Genomic DNA, 23251 nt, shown 5'->3' with positions numbered 1-23251 from the left:
AATCAAAATAATAGATAACATTTATCCAACACTTCAGATACTTTATTACATGGGATAAATGGTATTGTTTCCCCCCTTGTGATAGATAAAGAAATGGCTGCTTTGTATATTTAAGCTACTTGCCGAAGGCCATACAGTGGGTTTTATTTACCTAAAAACTAGAAAGAGTCTATAGGTTTTTAAGTTCAAGCTAGAAAAAAAGGATAATTAATGTATTTTACCGTGTATTGAATGAAAAATATTAGCATTGAGGATGATGGACATGTTCTTTATTACGAATAGATTAACTACATCTGGTACACAATACCACCTACATCACATAAATAAAGGAAAAAATTATCATTGACCTTTCTGGTGCTTCGTGAGGAATAGAAATGCCAGTGAAGAGGTCTTCGATGTGATCTTGAAAGAAGATGAACAATTTTAGAAAGGAAATGTAGCCCAGAAATACTTTCAAAACACTGCAATGCAAATCACAGCACTGGTTCATGCACTCATTTGAGGAGGAGGTGGTCTCTGCAAGATGATGGGATTGACCTGAAGAATTACGACAGAAAGAGTTCACAGTATTAAACTACTTTTGCAAGTGGAGGAGAGACAGAACTCCATTTTCTGGAGAATTGATGTGCACAGTGCACTGAGTGAATATCATCCATAAAGTCAAGAGGAGCTGAGCTGGTTGAACGGATAGGGCACATATTAAATTGATAGTGATTAATTAGTTTTATGTCACTTTGGCGCTTTTCGACTTGTTCATGGTGTGGTTTTCAATTATTTTAGTATTATTGGAAGAGCCAAGATTAGACCATAGTTATTAGAATTAGATGAGTTACCTTATTTGCAGAGTAGGATAACCTTTGCTATTTTCCTTTCACGTGATCAGTGCCATTTGCAAAGAAAAAAAAATGAGGTAGTGTGAACATATACAAAGGCTTAGCAGAGGACTAGATTTTTTAAAAACAGGATCAGATAAATCATGTGCTCAAGATTCAAAAGCATATTTAAGATACGTCATTTAAAATTCGTATTGTCACTTGCTATCATTTTTAAAGTTGGTAAGATGCAAAAAGACAAGCAGGAACCGGACATCTCAATTTCTGAGAAACAATTAGATTATGAAAACATCCTGAAATCCTCACATTTAATTCAAAAAATATTTTCCCCGTGAAGTCACACAAGAGACTAGGCTTGCAGATCTCTCTCTATCGATTTCTATCTCTATCTAAATCTATCTGAGAGACTCTTAATGAGACTCTCAGAATTACCAAAGGGATCAAATGGTGTACAAAGCTGGAAGTCATGTTTGTTACCAAGCTTTATTCTATCACATTGTCAGTTGAGGGGTGAGATCAAAAGGGTCAATAATCCTTTGGATGTTATTAACAAATGTGGCAACATAATATCATGCTCCACATAGACAGAAGGTCCGAGAGATTGTGTACATGCCAAGAGGGTGGGCAGGGTCTGAGGGAGGGAAATAGACCGGAAAGTGATTAGTATAGAAATCTTTCTATCATAGTAAACCCTGGTGAGGGACAGTTCAATCTCCTGATGTGAATTCTATCCCCTGTCACTTCTGAATTCTCATTCCACTAATTGATCTATTGTCTTCTGTACAAACTCTTTCCCCTTAGCATTTAAATATTATCTCTTATTTTAAAGAAAAATAAAGGCCTGCCGTTGATCTCATGACTTGCATCTCCCTTCTTTTCAGAGGCACTTTTCTGGAAAGATTATTCTCTGCTTCCATGTTTCCATACAGTGAAAAATGTCTGTATGTTTCAGTCAAGATTATTGTTGGTTTCTGAATCCATCTTTTAACTCTTATATTAAACTCACTCTGCCTTTCTCCCATTAGAACGTAAGTTCCAAGAGGGCAAGCATCTTTGTTTGTTTTGTTCTCTCATGTATCTTTAGATTATGGAATGGTGCCTGGTACATATGGTGCTCAAACCAAATCTATTGAGTAAATGAAAAAATTAATGAGAAGGGAGATGTGCCCTGTTTAAGTTGCTAATGCTATTACTGTCTCTCTTTCCCATCTGATGTTCTCTGAGTAGCAAATATCCAATGACCGGCTATTTCTCTCATGGAGTGCTTTGGTATGTTCTTTACAGACCCTATTAGAACCTTCTACAGTTCACCATCTGCAGATGTGGATAATGCATTGTCTGGTGAATTGGGCAAAATCCTTTCATGACAGCTCTAATCTGGCTGCTAGTTCTAGACATGGGAATTCATAAACCCTTGCACCCTCTCACTCAAGTCAAGAAAGGAAAAAAATATAATTTTGCAAGAATAAAGTGAAGAGAAAATTGATCATTAAAAAGAACTGAGAAATTATAAGAATAAGTTTATCCTCTAAATATTCAGCTTTAAAACCTACACATGAGTCAGAATAGAGATAAGCAGACTCACCTAACTCACAGGCCAGTGAATGAAGGTATTAACATATCTGAAAAAATAATATGCTACAGAGCTATAGGAATGGAAATACAGAAAGAGTCACATGCAAAATTTGGCAATAAACATCCAAGAGTGAGCAATTTTATTTCCTTCCTTGATCAATGAACATTTTCTCCTAAAAGCTTAAGTGCCTTTGAAATGAGAACAATACAGTGTAATTTCTTTTTAAAAAGTCAAAGAGCTTAAAACAACAGACATTTCTATGAACATCAGAAACAAACAAAGATAGTGTGGCAGGTCAAAGAAAGTAAATAGAAATCATATATATCAAGTCTAAAAATCCTCCCACGGTCTTGTCTAGTTTTTCTCTTTCTTCCTCATCTGCCTCCCCAGTACAGGACTCTTGAAATATTGGGGAAAGTAAAACCTTCAGTCTTTGAGTCATACCTTGGAAGAAAGCTGTGCACAAACAGCCACATTATACAGGGGCCTTTTTTGAATTTTTGAATTTTTCTTACAGCCCTTAGACCAACTTGGACACAGAAATTGTGAGCTTGAAGGGATCCCTGGGTGGCTCAGCAGTTGACTGTCTGCCTTCGGCTCAGGGTGTGATCCTGGAGTCCTGGGATCAAGTCCCACATCGGGCTTCCTGCATGGAGCCTACTTCTCCCTCTGCCTACGTCTCTGCTTCTCTCTCTCTCTCTCTCTCTCTCTCTCTCTCTCATGAATAAATAAATCTTAAAAAAAAAGACATTGTGACCTTGAAGTGAAGTATTAATGTAACAAAAGGCTTAAGATTTGTAACATTACCTTAGCACTAGTTAGCAAAAAATAGTTGGAAAGTTGAAAAGATGGAAAGTCATGTTATGTTATGGTAAACATTTCATACTATCACCCATAATAAGTCAGGAAGCAGACAATGTACATTCTGAGCTGATCTCTCTAGATTAAGATTTCTCCACAAAAGAGCAACTGACATGTTAGGCTAGGTAATTCTTTGCTGTGGGTGGCTGTCTTGTTAATAGTAGGATGTTCGGTAGCATCTCTGGGGTCCACTAATAGATGCCATCACATTTTCCTAGTCATGACACTGCCAAATGCCCCCAGAGGGAGTAAACTGATCCTGATTGAGAACCACTGCTTTAGAAAAAGTGATTGGAAATAATAAGACTGTTTATATTGGCCACTTCCCCTTTGGTGAAGTATTAAAATAGATCAACTCAAGGAAGAATTGACTGGTTTATAAGCAGAAATAAGAGGGAATAGAGAGACTATACATTTGGAGTTTCCAAGGCTAGGAAAGGTGAATTGTTCCCGGACTTCAGACAGTAAGAGATAAGTTTGAAAAATACTTTGAGCATCAAAGTCTCAGTAAAACTTCTCAGAGAACAAAGAGAGTTAGTCCTACAAAAGAGATCAGATAGAGTATGATCTTTCCACCTTTTATTTCAGATGGCCTAAAGGTATTCATCATTATACTAAAAGAGAGGGGCAGGGAGGCTAGAAGAAAATAAATCAATTTGGTTTCAGAATTATGTCTAAGAATAAACTCTGAGTGTGTTTCCTGGCACATGAATTGACTGGAAGCAAATAGATCAGGAACCTGCTGAGGGTTTTTTTTTTTCTTCCAGGTTTTATGAAGACTATATTTTACTGGAGGAAAACAGATAAGAAGTTATCAAATAGCAAATAAATAATAAAACATCACCAAAATTAAATATTATTTTATACTCCGTTGTTTGGCAAAAATTAAGGAGTCTTATGATGCTGTTAGATACAGTGTGGGCTGAAAGAATATTTTAACTATGGCTGGTTCGAGTATAAATAGGAAGATATTTTGTTTTTGCCTCGTAAAGTTGAATATAACCGAAGACCCAGCAATTCTATTCCTACATACCTACTCAAGATAAACTCTTGCATATTTGCACCAGGAAATATATACAGAAATGTGCACACCAAGACTGTCAGTAATAGCAGAATATTGGAACTTACCATAGAAAAGAGGGGGAAATTTGGGCCCCTGGGTGGCTCAGTTGGTTAAGTGTCTGACTCTTGATTTCGGTTCAAGTCATGATCTCAGGGTCATGGGTTGGAGCCCCAACCTGGGATCACTCAGTGGGGAGTCTGCTTGAAGATTTTCTCTCCCTCTCCCTCTGCCCCTCCCCTCACTCGTATATTTTTTCTAAAATAAACACAAAAATCCCTAAAAAAAAAAAAAGAAAAAGGGAGCACTTGGCATATTTACACTATGAAATATTACATTATGTAGGAAACAAATAACTACAGACACCTGCAACAACATGATTAGGTTGTACTTGAGAACCAGAAGTGAGCCACAGATTATATTCAGTGTAAAGATCTTTCAGAAAATTAAAAACAATTTTAATAAAAAATCACTGTTTAAGCATGTGTGTGTATATGTGTATGTGTAGGTAAGATGAAAAGAAAAAGAAAGAAAGAAAGAAAAAGAGAGAAAGGTACTAAGTTTTGATTGAATTCTATTGCCCCAAACACCCCAAAAGTCCAGACTAAATCGACCTGCTGGCTCTCAAGCTTGCTCCAGCAGAAAGCAGGCTAAGCAAGCTATTGTGTCCCCAGAGAGGAAATGCTTCCCAACATTCACTTCAAAGGTAACCAAGGAGAATGACAGATAAGGAAAGGTAATAATAATAATGATGATGAACAAAGGAGTAGCTAGACCCAGGAACCATGAAGAAAAATGGACGAGAGCGTCTAGAGAGAGAGAAATCAGGGTTTAATTGAAAAGAGAATTCTTATTCCATCTTTATATAATAATATTCCATTTAATATAAAAATATACACATGTGAGACACATACATGTATGTTGAGCACACATACACATACTCACTCATATACTTCTATACCTACTAATTTTAAATTTAGCAACCTTTAAAGATAGTAACCATGATTCTTTTTTTTCTTTCTTTCTTTTTAAGATTTTTATTCATTCATGAGAGACACACACAGAGAGAGAGAGGCAGAGACACAGGCAGAGGGAGAAGCAGACTCCCCTCAAGGAGCCCGATGTGGGACTCGATCCCAGATCCCCAGGATCACGTCCTGAGCCGAAGGCAGACGCTCAACTGCTGAGCCACCCGGGCGTCCCAGTAACCATGATTCTTAAGAGTACTGGTACATTGGCCCTGCACGGATGATTTTGGTTGTCATGTAATGTCACTTTAAGTTTAGTCATGATGCCATTTATTAATACTACATCATGTTTGTTTTGTTTTAAGAAGTTTTATTGTTAATCTAATTTTGATGAAGAGAAAAAAATAAGAAAAAATACTTTTGAAAAAAATTTTAGCATAGAAAGAAACAAGACAAACCAGAAGCACTGTCAATATTTACGGTTCTTGTGAAATTTAATTTTATAAACATGTTTATACATTTGTATTTTGTACAGTACCACTTTATTTCAGTGTATAGTCATAAAGTGCAAAACTGATATATGCACATTGAAACAAATGAAATGATATGAATAAATAAAAAGATATTTCCCTCTCCAACTCCTCTTAAATTCTAATGTTTCTTGTTTAAATCAGTATCAATAATTTTGTGGTTTTCCACAGAAGTGATTTCTTCAGGTTCATAAAAATATATTAAGATAGATAAAACAAATAGAGAGAGAGAGAGCACCCGGGAGAGAGATTTCTGGGGTTCTGCTTTGGTTTGCTTTTGCTTTTTTGTATGTTCCTTTTGTGTGCTGGTGTTCTAAAGAGTGCTATCTGGGCGGATGGTTTTACACTTGTCACTGTGCCCATCACACATTCTTCCTTTGACTCTGTCTACTGGGAGGCTGATCTGTGATGATGGCTTTGCCAGGGTGTGGCTTGCGGGAGGTGCTGGAAGAATATTGGAAGAAGAACTTATACCCCTTTGTCACTCTTCTCCCAAACGGTCCCTTCCTCCATTGGTGCCAGGCAACTGAGGCTGTGTTCTTAGGTTTTGGTTTTCCCATTCACATCTGAGAGGCGGCAGTGGCTTCCTGCTGTTGCTACACCAGATGCCCCATCGAGCTTTGTGGACTCCCTCACCCCTGCTCCCTCCTAGGTGAATAGTCCCTCATATCATACTCATCAATTAAACCCTACATTGTGCTCTTTCTCGTGGGTCCCTGACTAATACACACACCTACAGTATGTTATATCCTGGGTCATTTTTTTCCCCATATAATCTATTATGGTCATCTCTCTAAGTCAGCATTTATATCTTTAATTCATTGTTTATAGCAGTTGTATTTTGTTAACGCTTGTCTGTTATGTCTTATTCCGATTATTCCTTTAAATGTTTCTGAATCTTTTGGTGCTGGAAATGTCATTTTTCTAAAGGATTTTATTTATTCATGAGAGATGCACAGAGAGAAGCAGAGACATAGGCAGAGGGAGAAGCAGGCTCCCTCTGGAGAGCCTGACGCAGGACTGGATCCCAGAACCTCGGGATCAACCTGAGCCAAAGGCAGATGCTCAACAACTGAGCCACGCAGGCATCCCGGAAATATCATTTTAGATGGCATAAAATGGATATTTAAAATTTAATCTGACAATCTTTGGTTTTTCATTAGAATATTTAGTGTACTTATATTTATTTAATTTTTGGACTCAAGTTTATTGAGATATGAGTTATAATCAAGAAAATGCACATATTTTAAGTATATAGTTCGACAAAAGCACATACCCATTTAACCACCACCACAATCACGATAAAAGTCATTTCCATCATCCCAAAAGATTCCTTTGTGCCCCTGTTTAGTCAATCTCCACCCCTACCCCCAACTCAAACCCAGGAAACCACTGATCTTCTTTCTGTTACCACATATTAGAGTTGCCTTTCTTAGTATTTTATATAAATGAAAATCTTTATGCTACTCACTCTTTTGCATCTGGCCCATTTTGCTCATCATAATATTTTTGAGACTCATTCATGGTTTTTGGATGTATTAGCAGCTTATTCTTTTTATGGTGAGTAAGACTCCATTTTATTGATAAGCACAATTTATTTTTCTTTTCAAAGAAAAGAAACTGGATTGTTTCCAGTTTGGGCTGAAACCTGTCCAGCAGCAAGATCTAGCTACCCATCCCAAGTGCAGATTTCTATTATATGGATGATGACAGAGACTGTACCGCTGCCCACCACCAGAAGTAAGAGCCCACGCACTTGATTCAATTCATCTTCTATGGGTTTGGAGTCACCGAGGAGGACTCACACATTAGGCACTGACTGTAACAAGATATATTCACAGAAAGAAGAGATACAGTGAGATCAGCGTCTGTAGGTTACACTGGTCTCTTGTGACCGGCAAGTCCTTTCCAATAGCTGATCTAGGCAAAGGCCTGGTTTCCTCCTTCTGCAGGTGACAGATATACTTGTGGAAATGGGTAGGTGCCATGTGATGCATAGACTTTAAAAATGCATGGAAGTTCACAACATACTCAGAACAGGGAAAAATTTCTCTTAATAAAGAAGTAGAATATGGGGCCAAGTAATATATTGCACATGTCTTCCATGTAGAAGAATGTTCCAAACCCAGGGAATGGATGGACAAACCCGAAGAAGGGTGACTGGTCCCACAGTGACTTCTTCCCCAATACCTCCCATGAACGTTCTTATACAAGTCTTTGTGTGCACAAATGTTTTAATTTATCTTAGGTATATACCTACGAGAATTGCAGGGTCATATGTTAAGTGTTTATTTAATGCCTTAAGAAACTGCCAACCTGTTTTCCAAAGTTGTTGTGCTGTGTACGTTTCTACCAACATGGTATGAGAATTCCAGTTGTTCCGTATCCTTACTAAGAATGGTATAATCATTGTTCTAATTTTAGTTACTTTTTTTGTGTGTGTCGTCGTATTGTGATACATTGCAGTTTTAATTTGCATTGACCTAATGGTTAATGATGCTGACTATCTTTTCCTGTTTTTACTGACCTTTCATATATCATATTTTGTGCAATGTCTGTTCAAATCTCCTGTTCATTTTTTAGGTGGAAATATGCAGGTTAGTAAGTTGTAAGAAATATATACTTAGAGCGAAGATCCTTGTCATATATATATATGACACACGTATTGCAAGTATTTTCTACTTGGTTGGGTCTTGCCTTTTCATTTCTTTAATTCAGTCTTTCAAATAGCAGACACTTTAAGTTCAATGATTCCATTTTAAACTCTTTTCTTTTATAGTTCATACTTTTAAAATATCTTATTTAAGAAAATTATTCTTTCACTATGATTACAAATGGTTTCTCCTATGTTTTCTTTTAGTTTATAAGAAGTATTACAGTTTATCTTTTACCCTTGGGTCAATGGTTCGTTTTGAGTTCATTTTTGTGAATGGTGTGAGGTAAAAAGTAAGGTTCTTTAGGTTCAAAAATTATAAGTTCTTTTTTTTTTCCATGTGGCTATTCATTTGATACAGCCCTATATGTTAAAAAGACGTTCTTTTTCTCATGGAATTACCTTAGTCTCTTGTCAAAAATTCTCTACTGTTTGAGCCCTGAAACGTCTGCAGACCTGGCTAACATCTTCCTTGCAAGCTTATAAGAGACCCTTGTAAGCCAGAAATACCAGTTATACTTCCCTTGAATTCCTGATCCACAGAAACTGAAATAATCAATAATTTTTCCAGCCATTAAGTTTTAGGGAAACTTGTTATGCAGCAATAGATACCTGATATACTGACCTTATAAAATAAGTATTATTTTATAGCTATTATTTTATAGCTATTAATATATAGCTATAAAATAAGTACATAAGTATTCCATCTTTTTCTATTTTCTAAAAGAGTTTGTATACAGTTAAATAATAGAATTCACTACTGAAGTCACTGGGCCTAGAGTTTCCTTAATGTAAAGATTTTTAATGATAAATTCAATATATTTAATAAATATAGCATTACTTGGGTTTTCTATTTTTTTCTTGAATAAGATTTGGCAATTTGTGTCATTAAAGAAATTTGTGCACTTCATCTGAAATCCCTGATATATTAACATTTAACATGAAAGTTATTCATAATATCCTTTTATTATTCTCTTAATGGTTGCAGTTTCTATGGTGATGACCTCTTTTCATTTTGAATATTGGCACTATGGATTGAATTGTTTCCCCCCAAATTCATATCTTAAAGACCTAACCCCAATGTGATAATACATGGAGATGGGGCTTTAGGGGGGTATTTAGCTTCATTTAGAAGAAATTTTAAAGGTGGGGCCCTTAGGATGAGATTGGTGCCCTTATAAGAAGAGATAGTCAAGAGCTTACTTACATTCTTTCTCTACTCCGTGTGAGGACAAAGTGAGAAAGCACTGTCTGCAAGCCAGGAAAAGGTTCTTAACCAGGAATTGACCATGACTATGCTGGTGCCCTGATCTCAGACTTTCCAGCCTCTGGAACAATGGAAAATAAACTCCTGTTGTTTAAGGCACCCAAGTTATGATACAGGAGACACTTTAGAGTGTGCCTTAGTATTACCATGCTCTGTGATTAAGGTCAATGGAAAACTACAAGAACCCAATTCAAGTAGAGCTACTAATAGTCCAGAGAGTTCAGGCATGAAGTTTTGGATCACTCCACTGGGTCTTTACCAGCCACAACCAGTTGATGTACTTGCTGAAGGAAAGGGAATATAGAACAAGTAAAGGAAGAAGGTAGTTATAAATACCGGCTATAAATACATGACCATTTATAGAAACGAGGACTGTAATTTTCATGAATATCTCCTCCCTATTTTGTTATGTTGGATCATATGGCAAGAGTAAGTTTAGTTTTCTAAGATACTGCCATATATATATATATATATGTCAGAAACTTCAACAGTAATATTATAAGTAAAAGGAAGAAATACTACAATTATAGGCTTTCTGGGCTTCTCGTTCTAGGGTCATGCCTTATGAAATATATTTTATTTTTTTCAGAAATTTATTGACCAAATTCACCTCTTAAATTGAAGGCAAAATGTGTGCATATTATTATTGTGGGATTCCAGGTTAATTCTATACTATTTAAGAAGTTTATGGCAGTATCTTTTTGCAAGACAATGGGCTTTGATACTTCAGGGTTTTTGTTTGCTTTTTTTTTTTTTTAATGTAGAGAATTTAGGAGGATAGTGTCTTTCTTCTCTCTCTCAGACAGAAACTCATAAGGATGCTATGGCAAGGTGCACTGTCAAAGAAAGGGGCTCAGCTTGCCTTTGATGTAAGCACAGCTCTTTTGGGAAGGTATTAGTTCCCTTAATACATAGAGAAATAGAGCATGAAGAAGCAAAGTTTCATTTCCAGAGTAGAGTATAGTGAATTTAAGTTTCAAAGGGGAAATCTTAAACCCAGATGAGAGGAGGACAGGCAGCAGGGGAGGCAAGTGGGGCCCAAAGTACTTAGATATGAAGTAGTCAGGGATAAATAGTTCAATGCTCTGAGAATTTTTCCTTATGGTTTTTCTATATATAAATGTTCAAACCACAGTCAGCAGTGTCTGCTAAGAAACCCACTGGACTTTAAGTTAGAAGATAGAATTCTAAAAGTGGATCTGAGACAAATTGTGTGATATGAAGGAAGTCAATTAGCTCAAATGTGTCTCCAAGATGGAGATGCTGACTATTGCCCCATCTCTGGCCCACTGGGTAAGTGGGAGCCTGAGAAGCAATGCTGCAGGTTGCTTCAAAAAAGGCAATATACATGACATTACTTTTTCCATAGTGGACTTTTCAATGGAATGAGCCTTTGAACTGTACAAAATAAAGGTTTCTTCTGATGAAACACGGCCATTATTTAAGGCGTTGAGAGCTTTGAGAAGTAAAGCAATGTCTGCCAAGCAATTTATTACTGGAAATTTATTATTAACCAAGGAAACAATTTATTATACTAGACTTTCAGGAAAAACCTTAAGACTAAATGTTACCAAACCAATTCTAGCCTTTTATAAGGCCAGGGAAACTGTGGAAAAAAGTTACTGAGCAGAAATATTATATTAAGACAGTATCTAGACTGAATATTATGCTCTCAAAAAATCTATTTTCTTTCTTTGAATCTTAAATTTCACTTCACTTTACCTGTTTATTGATTTCCTTTCTTCTGGTATCTGGATCATCTTTTTTCTAAGTTACAATCTATACAAAAAGTGTTGTGGCAAGTTTACTAGAATTAGAACAGGAGATAGAATTTTGTGACAGTTTTGCAAAATGCACATTTATCCCACAGAATGAGAAGGCTTATCATAGCAAATCTTTCATAGACCAATTTATTTATCTTTAATATTGCAAAATGTAAGTAAAGCAGTATAAGTTAACTTATTTTGTATGCATCTACCCTCTCTCCTCTCAGTAAACACATCTAAGCCCTAGGCATATAGTAAGATCTAGCTCAAGATTGACCCTTCCTCTAAGCTTTCCCTGATCTCTCTCTGGCCAAGCTGATTCTTAACTCCCAGTACACTAACGACTCATATAGTCTTTACCACTTTCTAACTCCTATGTTGTTTGTCACCCATTCCTACTCAACCTTACAGGAAACATTACATTTTATCATTCTTTTCCTTTTTCGCCCTTCAGTGTTTGGTACATAGTGGATGAGTGACTATTCACTAAATGATTTTTAAATAAATAAATATCAAACCCATCTATAATTTGAATTTATTGATGCCTTTTTCTAACTTAAAAGAAAAAAATTCTGGGATGCCTGGGTGGGTCAGTGGTTGAGCGTCTGCCTTCAGCTCAGGGCATGATCCTGGGATGGAGTCCCACATCAGGCTCCCTATGGGGAGCCCGTTTCTCCCTCTGCCTGTGTCTCTGCCTCTCTCTGTGTGTCTCAAATAAATAAATAAATAAATAAATAAATAAATAAATAAATAAATCTAAAAAAAATTCAAATCAACAATTTAAGTATTATATTAATCTCTACTTTGGAACTTGTAGAAATTCCATGAAATATAAGCTGCTATTATCAATATTTGCTAACTACTTAATAGTATTTTCCTTTTTGTAAAAAAGTCTTTATTATGATGTAATTCACATACCGTAAAATTTACTCATTTACCGGGTACAATATTCAGATTTGTGCAATCATCACCACTATTTAAGTTTAAAACATTTTTATCATCCTCAAAAGAAAACCAGCACTCATTTGCAGTCACTTCCCATCTCCCCCACATCCCTGCACATCTTCATTCCCCAAGCCCTAGTCAATCATTAATCTACTCTCTATCTCCATAGATATGCCTATTCTTGACATTTCATATAAATGGAATACAAACATATGTGATCCTGTGTAACTGCTTTCTTTCACTTATCACAATGCTTTCATGGTTCATCTGTGTATCAGTGCTTCATTTTTTTTTTTATTGTTGAAGAGTATTCTCTTCTATAAATATATCACATTTTATTTATCCATTTATTAGTTGATAAATATTTGTTTTGTTGTCAAATTAGGGCTTTTATAAATAATGCTGTTATGAACATTCATAAAAGTTTTTCTGTAGGTGTGTGTTTTCATTTTTCCTAGGAACAGAAATGCTAGGTCATGTGGGAGCTCTAGGTTTTCACATTTGAGGAACTGCCAACTTGTTTTCCAAAAGCGTTGCACAATTTAACATTTTCACCAACAGCATATGGGATTCTAATTTCTCTACATCCTCATCAACACTGGATATTATCTTTTTGGTTTTAGCTATCCTAGTGGTTGTGAAGTGGGATCTCATGTTATTCTGATTTGCATTTTTTTAATGGCTAATGATGTTGAGCCTTTTTCTTTTGCTTATTAGCCATTTGTAATTCTGTTTTTAGAAAATATCTGTTCAAATCCTTTGCCAATTTTTAAAAATAGATTTATTGAGGTATAACATAATACAAAAAAGCTGTACATATTTAATGGTGTATAATTTGGTGAGTCTGGATATATGCATACATCTGTGATACTATCATTGTGATCAATGGATAACAAACATACCCATCAACTTTGAAAGTTTCCTTGTATCCCCTGTGTGCGTGTGTGTGTGTGGTAAGAACCTGAGATCTACCTTCTTAACACATTTTATGTGCACAATACTGTGTTGTTAGTAGTAGGCCCCATTGTTGTACCACGTCTACAGAATGCATTTATCTTATATAACAGAAAATTTGTACCCACTGAATGATAGCTCCACATTTCCTCCTGTCCCCAGCCCTTGGTAACCACCATCCTATTCTCTGCTTCTAGGAGTCTGAATATTTTAGATGTCTCATAGAAGTGGAATCATATAGTATTTCACCTTCTGAGACTGGTTTATTTTACCTAAAATGATGTCCTCTAGATTCATCCATGTTGCCATAATGGTCGGATTCTTTTTTTTAAGGCTGGATAATATTTCATTGTATGTATATACCACATTTTATCTTTTTACCTATTGATGAGAATTTAGGCTGTTTCTATGTCTTGAAATCTTTTAATTTTTTGAGCAACCAACATACTGCTTTCCATAGCAGCTGTACCATTTTACATTCTCACCAACAGTATTTAAGGGTTCCAATTTCTCCTTATTTTCACCAATGCTTATCTTTATCTTTATATATATGTATATAAAGTGGTATCTCATTGTGGTTTTGGTTTGCATTTCTTAGTTTGCATTACCTAATGATAAGTGATGCTGAGCACCTTTTCATACACCTGGAGGTATGTTTTCTTTGGAAAAATGTCTATTCAGGTCCTTTGTCTATTTTTAAATCAGTTATTTGTTTTTTTTTCTATTGGGTTGTAGAAGTTTCTTATATATTTAAGATATTAACCATTTATTAGGTAGATGCTTTGCAAATATTTCTCCCATTCCATAGGTTGCCTTTTCACTCTTTTGATATTTCCTTTGTTGTACAAAAGATTTTTAACTTTTTTTTTTATTTTTAACTTGATATAGTCCTCCTTGTCTATTTTTGCTTCTGTTGCTTATACTTTCGATGTTCTACCTAAGAAATCTTTGTCAAGACCAATGTCCAGAAACTTTTCTCCTATGTTTTCTTCTAGTAATTTTATAATTTCAGGTCTTATGTTTAAGTAAAATTATCTGTAGATAACATGGCCTTATATGCAGAAAACACTAGACTCCACACAAAAAAGACCTGTTAGAAACAACAAACCAATTCAGTAAAGTTGCAAGAGATAAAATCAGCTTACAAAAATTAGTTATAAGCTGCCAGCAGCCGGAGCCAGCGCGCCGAGGACCATGTTGCTCCCGAACATCCTGCTCACCGGTACCCCGGGGGTTGGAAAAACCACCCTAGGCAAAGAACTTGCATCGGGATCAGGACTGAAATACATTAATGTGGGTGATTTAGCTCAAGAAGGGCAATTATATGATGGCTACGATGAAGAGTATGATTGCCCCATTTTAGATGAAGACAGAGTAGTTGATGAATTAGAAAACCAAATGAGTAAAGGTGGAGTTATTGTTGATTACCATGGTTGTGATTTCTTCCCTGAACACTGGTTCCATATAGTTTTTGTGCTGCAAGCAGATAACAGTGTACTGTACAAAAGACTAGAAACAAGGGGTTATAATGAGAAGAAACTAAAAGACAATATTCAGTGTGAAATTTTTCAAGTTCTTTATGAGGAAGCATTAGCATCCTACAAAGAAGAAATAGTACATCAGCTGCCCAGCAATAAACCAGAAGATCCGGAAGATAACATCAATCAGATACTGAAGTGGATTGAGCAGTGGGTCAAGGATCATAGCTCCTGACTTATAAGACCAGCTACTTTACAACCACGGTTGTCATATCCCTGCCATATTGAATAAATTGTTCAGTTATCAGTAAAAAACAAAAACAAAAAACAAAAACAAAAATTAGTTATATTTCTATATGCTAACAGCAAAACTACCTGAAAAGGAAATTTTTAAAAAATTCCATTTACACTAGGTCCAAAAATATAAAATACTTAGGAACAATCCTAGCCAAGGAGATGAAAGACTGTACACTGAAGACTACAAAATATTTGATGGAAGAAGTTAAAGAAGACACAAATAATAGAATGATATCCTGTGTTCATGAATGCCCATACCACCCAAACAGATCTCCATATTCAATACTCTCCCCAGGAAAATCCTAATGGTTTTTTTTTTTTTTTAGAGACAGAAAAAACAAACCTAGGAACCATAAAAGACCCAGAATAGCCAAAGTGATCTTGAGAAAGAAGAATAAAGCTGGAAGAATCATACTTTCTGATTTCAATGTACATTACAAATGTACAGCAATTAAAATAGTATATAGTACTGTCATTAAGACCAATATATAGACTAGTGATACAAAATAGCCCAGAAATAAATCCACATATATGTGGGCAACTAATCTTCAACATGGGTGCCAAGAAAACCATGAGGAAAGGCCAGTCTCTTCAACAATGGTATTCAGAAAACTCAATGTCCTTTCTCTATTTTTAAATTGGGTTATGTCTTCTTATTGAGATGTGTGTTTATATATTCTGAATATCAATCCTTTATGAGATATATGATTTGCAGATATTTTCTCCCATTTTGTGGGTTGTACCATTTGCAGCAATTATGATTTTCTTAAGTTATACTGAAACTGCTATTGAGAAGATAATCAAGTTCTGATTACAGTCAACAGATATTTTAAAGTTGCCATTATTGACTTCCAACATAAAGCAAGACAAAGTCCTTACTTTCCAGAGTTTTCAAACTGAGGGAAAATCAGAAAATTACTTTTCGAAAGTTTTTTATTTTTTTTAAAGATTTTACTTATTTATTCATGAGAGACACAGAGAGAGAAAGGCAGACATGGGCAGAGAGAGAAGCAGGCTCCATGCAGGGAGCCTGATGTGGGACTCGATCTGGAGACTCCATGATCATGCCCTGGGCTGAAGGCAGATGCTCAACCGCTGAGCCACCCAGGCAACCCAGATGTCCACTGAATCTTTACAAGGATACAAAAACTCCAAAAAATGGTGACAGAAGGAAAGAAATGACACTATGGAGGCAAAACTTTGGTGTAGATGACAGCAACCAGAATTTGTAAGGAGAGCTCTTGTATGATGGCATAAACTTAGAAAGATCTCAAAGCTTTAAAGAGCAAATAGGTATAGTTGAGCAATACAAGGGGAAAGGGGAAGGGAGACAGAGGCTTCCAGGAAAAGGAGATACCATACACAGGCTCATGGAGGCCCAAGAGAAAGAGTGACCCTTTCGAGAAAAAATATGGAAATAGCTTCAAATGGCTGGAAAAATGAGAAGTGGAGTGCCTAACACACTCACAACCATTTCAAGTTCATTAACACACTCAAGTCCACCAATAGCCACCATATGTACCAAAAACAACCAGTTCAAATATATGATGGGAAAAATGAGTCTGTTCACAACAGCAATGGAAAAACATAAAACATTTCTGTTTAAATTTCCAAAAATGTACAAGCTATATGAAGAAACTCTAAAACTTCAATAAGTGACACAAAAGAACAAACTTGTTTTCAGAAAGGACAAACTTGTTTTTAGAAAGGACAATTCAATACCATAATGATGTCAATTCTATTTAAGCTATTTTATAAATTTAGCATTATCCCAGTAAAAATATCAGAATTTTTATTTGTTTGTTTAATTAATTAATTAATCATTCATTCATTCATTCATTCATTCATTCATTCATTCCTGAGAGACACAGAGAGAAAGGGGCAGAGACAGAGGCAGAGGGAGAAGCAGGGTTCCTGTGGGGAGCCCGAGGTCGGACTTGAACCCAGGGCGCTGGGATCATGACTTGAGGCAAAGGTTTAAAAAAAAAAAAAAAAAGATTTATCTGAAGTTCACAGAAATTTTAAAAACCTATAAAATCTAAAGAATTAAGTGTACGATTAAGTCACACATCGGGTTTCCCGTGGGGATCCTGCTTCTCCCTCTGCTTATGTCTCTCTCTGTTTCTCTCTCATGAATAAATAAATAAAATCTTAAAAAAAAAAAAAAGATGCAAAAGAGTAGTTGCAACTTGTATACACAGAATATCTCTGGAAAAGTATCCCTCCCTACCACAAAATTCTGCAGAAGCTCTGTCACCTTTTAATCAATATTTACTTTTGTTACCTGAATATCCTGTTACAGAAACGTAAGTCAGTGTAGGAAGGGATATAGAAAAGTGATAAGGATGTAGGCTTAAAATTATCTGGATTTGAACACTGCTTCACCACTAACTAGCTATGAGTCTTAGACAATATATTTGTTGTCATATCTAATGAGAGAAAACAAGAACACAACTCATTGAATTCTAGTGAGAAGGCATACAAAATTCTTCAGGAACTGACACATAGTAGGCATTCAACATATGTTGATAGCTTTCATCGTACTAGAAAACGGAGATGAGCAAATTAAACAGTGGTAGACTGTAGATACAATTTTTCTGTGAATAAAGGTGATCTGGGGTTTTCTGGAATAGATAAAACTTTGCTACTCAAAACGACACCAAGCAAAAGAGCAACAAAGTAAATTATGTGATGATGTGGATGTTCCTACACACGGAGCTATAATTAACCTTAGTCACATAAATACAAATGTAATACGGTTTGGAGACCCATATTTTTTGGTCTCTAGTTTTGCCAACAAATTCTAGTTTCAAATCGTGTTTTATGATATACAATAGTGAGGGATCCTGACATACAACTCGCACTTTTAATCCTATTTAATGACTTTTGCTTTCAATTCCTAAATTCTTCATCTTATTATTGTAATCATAGCACGGTCTTTCATCCCCATCTTATTTCCTCCTCTTTCATTTTGTTTTCCTTGATATGCGTTTTCCCATATTTTTTTTTTTTAACATTTCTGGTTTATGTGTTACTTTTACAGGACAGAGTAAGATTTGGCCTTTGCATTAACCAGGGAGATGACTTTTTATATAGCTATTTATTGCTTTTACTCATTTAATTCCTTTTCAATACTTAGTTTAATATTATCTAAAAAATGTTTCTTTACCATTACCTGTTTTTTCAAGATCTCTTGCAACACATGCTTATTTTTACTTATTTATCTTATTTTTATTTTTTATGTTCTCATTTCACTTTTTAGACTTTTTAGTTTATAAAAGGCAACTACAGAATGTAAGAAGATATTTACAAATGACATATCTGATAAAAAGGGTTAGTATTCAAAATAAAGAACTTTGTAAAAACTCAACACCCTAAAAAATGAATAATTCAATTAAAAAATTAGCAGAAACTGTTGGTGGGAATGCACACTGGTGCAGCCACTCTGGAAAACTGTGTGCAGGTTCCTCAAGAAGTGAAAAACAGGGCTCCCTATGACCCAGCAACTGCACTACTGGGTATTTACCCCAAAGATACTGATGTAGTAAAACAACGGGACACCTGCACCCCAATGTTCATAACAACAATGTCCACAATATCCAAACTGTGTAAGGAGCCACAATGTCCTTTTTTTCCCAGAGTACAGTGGTAATAATTTCTCCATATTTAAGAATATCTTTCTGTTGTCTTTATGCATAAGGATAACTTGCATTTAATCTTCATTTGTTACTACTTTTTATAATGCAAAGGTTTGCAGATATTTCCCTTTGTGTTCTGGCCACTGACATATGGATTATAGAATACACAGTATTTCTCTAAGTTGTTTGGCACTGAAATGGTATCTTTGTGGAATACACTTTAGCAACATTGATCTAATTAATTCACTCTACTCTAGTCACAACTACATTTGAATCATCTGCAGTTTATGTGTGAACCAAGCTGGTTTAAGTGCCATTATGGTTGATTCCATCAAAAAGTCCTAATTTTAAGTTTTGGACTAACTAGATTCTTCTGTGTCTAATTCTTGAAGATGACTAAATAAACTGCAGTAAGCATTTTCTAATATTTATTCTTTTTTTTATTTTTGAGGAGTTAGAGGTTGGCTACAACTATGATATAGTAGAGAAATCAGAGCATCCAAATTAGAAATAACTTCACATGTATATACATATGTTCGTGTGTGTGTCTAGCAACTTGTGATGCTCTCTTAATGAGTTTTTAGAAAGATCTGCATTTGTGTCTAGAAACACTAGCAGTCACTATCAAGAGTGCAATGTCTGTGAAATATCTGTCCCAGACATGTCCCTGTGTGTGAATATGACTAGAAATGTTCATAGGATATTAAAATCAAGAAGAAAATGGAAGATTGATATTATCTTAATGAAGCTTATTTGTAGTGAATTCTCTTGTTTTTGACTCTTAATTAATTTTTCTTTTTTTCTGTTTGATAATGCACATTGGTTTACAAGTTAAAAATCTCAGAGCCCTTTCTTTTCTTTCTTTTTTTTTTTCATATTCTCCCTGAGACACAGCACAGAATCAGTCCTTATCAAGCACTCAACCAATTTGGTAGTAAACAGCATAGAATTTGTTGGTTTAATTATTTGGTTATTTGTTTTCCTTTTAGAAGGTATAAACAGATGGTAGCTTCATATTGTATGTGACATATGTTTATTATGCAAAAGATATTTCTAAATTTAGAGAAATGAAACACATAACTCTAGGACAAAATACCTTTTATTCATTCTTCTTTGTAATTTTATTTATTTATTTATTTATTTATTTATTTATTTATTTATTTATTTTCTCTCCCCACACCCATAGCTTTTCTCCTTCTTTTTTCTTCCTTTTTTTACTTTCAACCATTCTATTCTCCAACCAGTTTCCCCTCCCTCTGGCATTTTTTGCAATTGTTTTCTAAGTGTGAAATAAGGTCTCTCTCCTGCTGCAGCTGCTACTCCATCCCCTGCTGCACTAAATTGACACTTGGGCAAGCAATGGCTCTCGTCAGGCACTCTGAAGCTGCTACTTCCAGAAGTGTCGATTTAGTGCAGCAGGGGATGAGGTGCCAGCTGCAGAAGTAGGGCACAGAAAACCTCAACAAAAAGCTCTGCCTCCCCTTATTGTATGTGATATTTAGTAAGAGGAAGAGGAGGAAGATCACCAGGATCAGAGATTAAAAAGTGCAATAATAATAAGACCCTGGAACAGACACCAGAACTTAAAAACAAGCAGCTTTGTAACTATAGCTGATTTATGGAAGAACTAAAAGAAAAGTCTAAATTGAGGTTAACTTCCTTTTACTTGGCTTTAAAACTAGCTGAAAATACTGAAAAATCTGGATGTCTGATCCTTCTTGGATAACATGTATTCATTGGTCATGGTGATTTCCTTAGTCATCCCTAAAAGGACACAAACATCCTACTGACTCGATTGAGAAATGAACAGTCTGCAATGGGAAATGTGTGAAAGCTCTTAACTTTCCTTGGCAAGTCTTGCTTTTCATTTCCTGTTGACATAAATACCTACTCTGCTTAATTAAAAGTCCTCTGTGAACATTAACACTCCAGGCATCTCCGTTAACTGTAAACTCCATAGGGTAACCCTTCCACCAACTATAGTAAAGTGGAGCTATATGTAGGTGTACATATTCTAAACACAGAGAAAGAGGCTAATCTTTCAGGAATATCCTTACCTCTGTTCCTCTCTGTTAGTTCAGATAATTTTCTCTATTTGTGTGAACATAGTATCTTTTCTACCATGACCAATCATAGAATATAGGGGATGAATTCCAAAATGGTACGTGCAAGGTATTTTCATTGCATTTATTGGGATTTTTTTTTTAAGCAACCATTTTAAAGAAAGGCTTGTTTCAAAAGTGACACTGCAGAGGGAAAAAATGCAAGCGTTACTTATACTGGATTTTGACCACTGTATTCATTATGCACTCTCAGAGGTCAATTGCTACGGTAATTTGCTTTTCATAAGAAATGCAAAATGAAAGTGTCTTTTGTGTCAGGGAGTTCTGATATTGCTCCTTTGGAAGGACCCAGTATCTAGGTCAGTTGGCTTCCTTAAACCTGAAATAAATGAGGGCTTTGATAATGTAGTATCACAACTGCAGGACATAGATTAAAAAAGAAAGAGGCTTTTGCTGAGACAATTGGGAAAAAGAAAAACTTTCTACAAGGACTTATTCTTACCTTTTCACATTAGGAAAGACTCAGGATGATTTTACCAAAGTGCTCCTTCTCCTCTATGACTCTTTTATTTGTAAAATATTTTAAAATATTTTAAGTAGACAAAATTGGTCTTAACTACATTCTAATAGAGAATATAAAAGAAAACAGTGGCAGATTCATCCATCAATTTGGGAAAGTATAAGTGCATGATCTATGAATGGATAGGGTTAATTAGAAAATATTTCTTGAAACAGGTGGACTCTGGAGAATGCTTTACACTTAAAAGAGCAAAAAGAGTTGGCCTCTGGAAGAAAAAATGCAGGTTGTGGAAGCTCTCAAAATCAAATGTGAGGGCACTGGCAAACTGTATGACTTCCTAGAAGAGGAGAGACAGGAAAGATAAATATCTGGCTGAGGTGGGGATAAGAAAAGACAGACACACTGATAACAGTCCCTAAAACTAGGCCTCAGAGCTAACCTGCTTTTTAGATGGTGAGGAACCCAATTCAACAGGAGAGATGTGGAAGAAGCAGATGGAAATCATAATCTAGGAGAATTATCTTAATTTTTCCACCTACTCATTAATATTGGTCTTCCTTAGGGATTCTATTCTTGGCCTTCTTTTCTTCTTACTCTACATCAAAGCATTTAACTTGCATTCCATGGATGGACCCCAGGGGATCTATCAGCCTCTTGAATTGTCCTTGAATTTTATAATGAGTTTTCCTAGCAAAGAAAGTGAATGGCCTCCTTCAGATGCTTAAAGGGGTCTGTGATCCCTAAACTTAATAATAGTATTTAACATGTGTTAAGTGCTTATTATATGCCAGGCAAAGTTCTAAGTGATATGCAGTATTAATTCACTGAATCCTAAGAACATTAGGTATGAAGCACTACTACAGTTTCCATTTATAAACAAGACTACTGAGGCAAAAATAGGTTATTTATGTCTGAGGTCAGAAGCTAATAATGGGTGGAGCTGGAATTTGAACCCAAATATTATGGATTGAAAGCCATACTGGGTCACACAATATCATGTTGGTTTTACATTTAATTGCACTTCTATTTCTCCATAGGTATGTATCACATTTATTTTAGGAGCCACTTCTCTAAATAGACTTTCTAGAAAATCTCATCGAGAATTAGGGTTTCAGTTACCACCCCTTCTGGTACTTCTCACATTCATAACATCAGTCTCATGCTTGTTTATTAACTTGAGAACATTAGTTCCAAAGTGTTACTGGACAGCTCCACTTGGCCATCCCACAGGTATGTCAAATTCAGCCTGCTTGACATTTACCTGACGATTCTCTTAACTTCTTCATAAGAATACTACTCTTTCTGTCTTCTTGAGATGCTGAAATAATGGCAACAACACATGGACCAATAATCTAGTTAAAAAGCTCTTTTCTCTCTTAATACTTTTATCCAAACAGCCATAGAATCTCCTGTTGAATCTACTTATTTAATAAGTCCTCTCCATTCTCTTTTCCACTGTGTCAATACAGGTTTTTAGGTCTTTCTTTCCTCCCTACTTTCCTCATTTCCTTTTTCCTCCTTCCCCTAGTTCTTCCTCCCCCCCTCCTTCTTCCTCTATGTACTCTCATTTTTATTATTACACTAACCTCTATCTTGCCTCAATCAACACATTTCCCAATGTGTTATCCAAACTAACCTCAGGGTGATCCATCTCTCCCTCTTTTTTTTTTTTTTTAATTTTTATTTATTTATGATAGTCACACAGAGATAGAGAGAGGCAGAGACACAGGCAGAGGGAGAAGCAGGCTCCATGCACCGGGAGCCCGACGTGGGATTCGATCCCGGGTCTCCAGGACCGCGCCCTGGGCCAAAGGCAGGCGCCAAACCGCTGCGCCACCCAGG

The 23251-nt window shown here is 35.7% G+C and overlaps 1 protein-coding gene across 1 annotated transcript; it reads left to right on the top strand.

Moving 5' to 3' along the window:
- The first annotated feature begins 14586 nt into the window (after positions 1-14586).
- Positions 14587-15198, top strand: LOC112918386 (adenylate kinase isoenzyme 6). The gene has a single exon (XM_025996469.2). It carries the CDS (start codon positions 14608-14610, stop codon positions 15124-15126), a length of 519 nt encoding a protein of 172 aa, XP_025852254.2. The 5' UTR covers positions 14587-14607; the 3' UTR covers positions 15127-15198.
- Positions 15199-23251: the final 8053 nt, after the last annotated feature.

The sequence above is a fragment of the Vulpes vulpes genome, chromosome 3 (assembly GCF_048418805.1).
Source record: "Vulpes vulpes isolate BD-2025 chromosome 3, VulVul3, whole genome shotgun sequence".
NCBI classification, from domain to species: domain Eukaryota; kingdom Metazoa; phylum Chordata; class Mammalia; order Carnivora; family Canidae; genus Vulpes; species Vulpes vulpes.
The sequence above is the reverse complement of the archived record's forward strand: the minus strand, read 5'-3'. Positions and strand labels throughout refer to the sequence as shown.